Here is a 2,046-nt window from a genome sequence, read left to right on the forward strand (position 1 = left end):
GCTACCGGTCCTGGGGGGCCTGGGTCCCCCCAGCCGCCGCAGCGGAGGGGGCGCTGAGGATGGAGGGGGGTGACCCCTCCGGTGTGGAACGGTGGCCGCGGACGGACGGGGACAGCTGCCGGGGGGGGAGGCACCAGCCGGGCACCGGGGGCCGGAGCTGGGCGCTCGGCGGAGCTCCCCCCGCGGCAAGCGGGCGCCCTGTCGGGGCGGGGGCGGGGGGCCCTTCCCTCCGGTCGGTCCCGTCCCGTCCCCCGGGGGTCTGGTAGCGGCGGAGCGGGCCGGGGCCGCAGTCCAAACCGGGCAATCGCCTCACTCGCCTGGGGCCGGGGCTATATTTAGCGGCTCCCGGGGGGGGCACACCGGGCCGTGCCAGGAGGCACAGCGCCCGGCCCGCTGCGGCACTGACCGGGCTCTGCCGGGGACCCTGCCCCGGGCCGGCCTTCCTCCCGGCCGGCTGAGGCTGCCCCGGCCCTCCTCACGGAGGAGGCAGGAGTCCTTGTTCTCCCCCAGCGATGGACCGAGGCACAGACCCCATCGCGGCTCAGAGCGCTACGCAGTCGGGGAACGCAGGAGCGAGGAGCTCCGGGACCCCCAGGCTGAGTTGTAGTGTCCTGCCTGGGGGAGCGGGGGTGCCGGGAGTAGTGATGCGGGGATGCTAGGGCTAGCAGAGGAGGGATGCCGGGGTAGCGGAGCAGGTCTGCACCTGCAGGAAGGGAGCACAGGAGGCACACCTCCAGCTCGCAGCCTGCTCCTCGGCGCTTCTGCCCACCTGAGTTTTGCAGCATGGGGTTGGGACTGCATAGCTTGAGGAGTCTCTGTACTGCCTCGCAGACTACTGGGCTTCACAGACAGCCCTCCTCCGGCTGCCTCCCACTGCCCCCGCATTCCCAAGGCCCCTTGCCCCAGGAGGCTGAGTGCTAACCTGGCTCTGGAGCAGCAGGCAGAGGGGTTCCCCATGCTGGCTGCACCTCATGGGTTAAGCATGTGTCTGCTCAGCCCAGCACCTCGCTGGGCTGCCCTGCATGGGGAAGGCACTGCGGCTGCTGGGGAGCCTGGCAGGGTGGCTGAGGCAGGGGAGTTGGGCCAGGCTCAGCTACCTGCGCTGCTGGAGGACAGCCCCGGCCCGAGTCCGTGGGGCTGGCGGGTCCCAATGCCGGCTGAGTGCGAGGGACACCAGGGCCAGCTCCCGACCTGGCATGGTGCCTGTGCATGGCCAAGGGCAATGACAGCTGTGTGAGGACCCTTAGGGGCATGCGGGAGGCCAGCCAAGGGAAAATGTGCTCCCTGGGGTCGCTGGCTAGGGCAGGTCCCATGCAGGTGGTTGTGGGGCACTGGCACCAGGCAGAGTCCTCCCTGGGATGGGCAGGACAGAGCTGTGCCAGGGACTGACCCTGCCTCCCCCTCCCCAGCGCGAGTGCATCTCTGTCCACGTCGGCCAGGCCGGCGTCCAGATGGGCAACACCTGCTGGGAGCTGTACTGCCTGGAGCACGGCATCCAGCCCGACGGGCAGATGCCCAGCGACAAAACCATCGGTGGAGGGGACGACTCTTTCACCACCTTCTTCTGCGAGACTGGGGCTGGGAAGCATGTCCCGCGGGCCATCTTTGTGGACCTGGAGCCCACTGTGATTGGTGAGTGCCAGAGTTTGCACAGCCTGGGGTGCAGCTCTGGGTGGGTAGCAAGCGGCTGGTGCTCCTGATCTGCTGGCAGTATCCTGCACCGGGTTCAACCCCAGGGCCTTTCGTTCCTCAGGAGAAGCCACAAACCTGAGCACCAGCTTTTGTTCCTGAAGTGTCCTAGAGGCAGCGGTGCCGGTAGTCTCTGCTACCACATGTGCATGAAGAGAAACCAGCCCAACCGGCACGGCAGCTCCTGCTGTGCCGCTGCACACTGTGGGCAGGCAGCTCTGGATGGGTGGGAGAAGCTGAGCTCCTGCCTAGCGAGGTGGCAGCCACCTCCCTCTGCCAGAGAAACCTGATGCCCGTGGTGGCCCTGCTGACGCTCGGGTCCTTGGCCGTGCCCCCGGCAGGGGGGGCTGGGGGGGA

At 68.9% G+C, this 2,046-nt stretch overlaps 1 protein-coding gene across 2 annotated transcripts in view; it reads left to right on the plus strand.

Annotated features, from left to right (window-relative positions):
- Positions 1–2,046, plus strand: part of TUBA4A (tubulin, alpha 4a) — an 8,026-nt gene that overhangs the window by 4,415 nt on the left and 1,565 nt on the right. The window contains exon 2 of one of the 2 annotated variants that reach the window (XM_010567964.1): positions 1,410–1,632. The exons of the other annotated variant lie outside the window; for it this stretch is intronic. Within the exon in view, the coding sequence (XP_010566266.1) occupies positions 1,410–1,632 (223 nt within the window). The remainder of the gene's footprint in view (positions 1–1,409; positions 1,633–2,046) is intronic. 2 annotated transcript variants of the gene reach the window in all.

This window comes from Haliaeetus leucocephalus, unplaced genomic scaffold (genome assembly GCF_000737465.1).
Source record: "Haliaeetus leucocephalus isolate CR32 unplaced genomic scaffold, Haliaeetus_leucocephalus-4.0 Scaffold1, whole genome shotgun sequence".
Classification (NCBI taxonomy): domain Eukaryota; kingdom Metazoa; phylum Chordata; class Aves; order Accipitriformes; family Accipitridae; genus Haliaeetus; species Haliaeetus leucocephalus.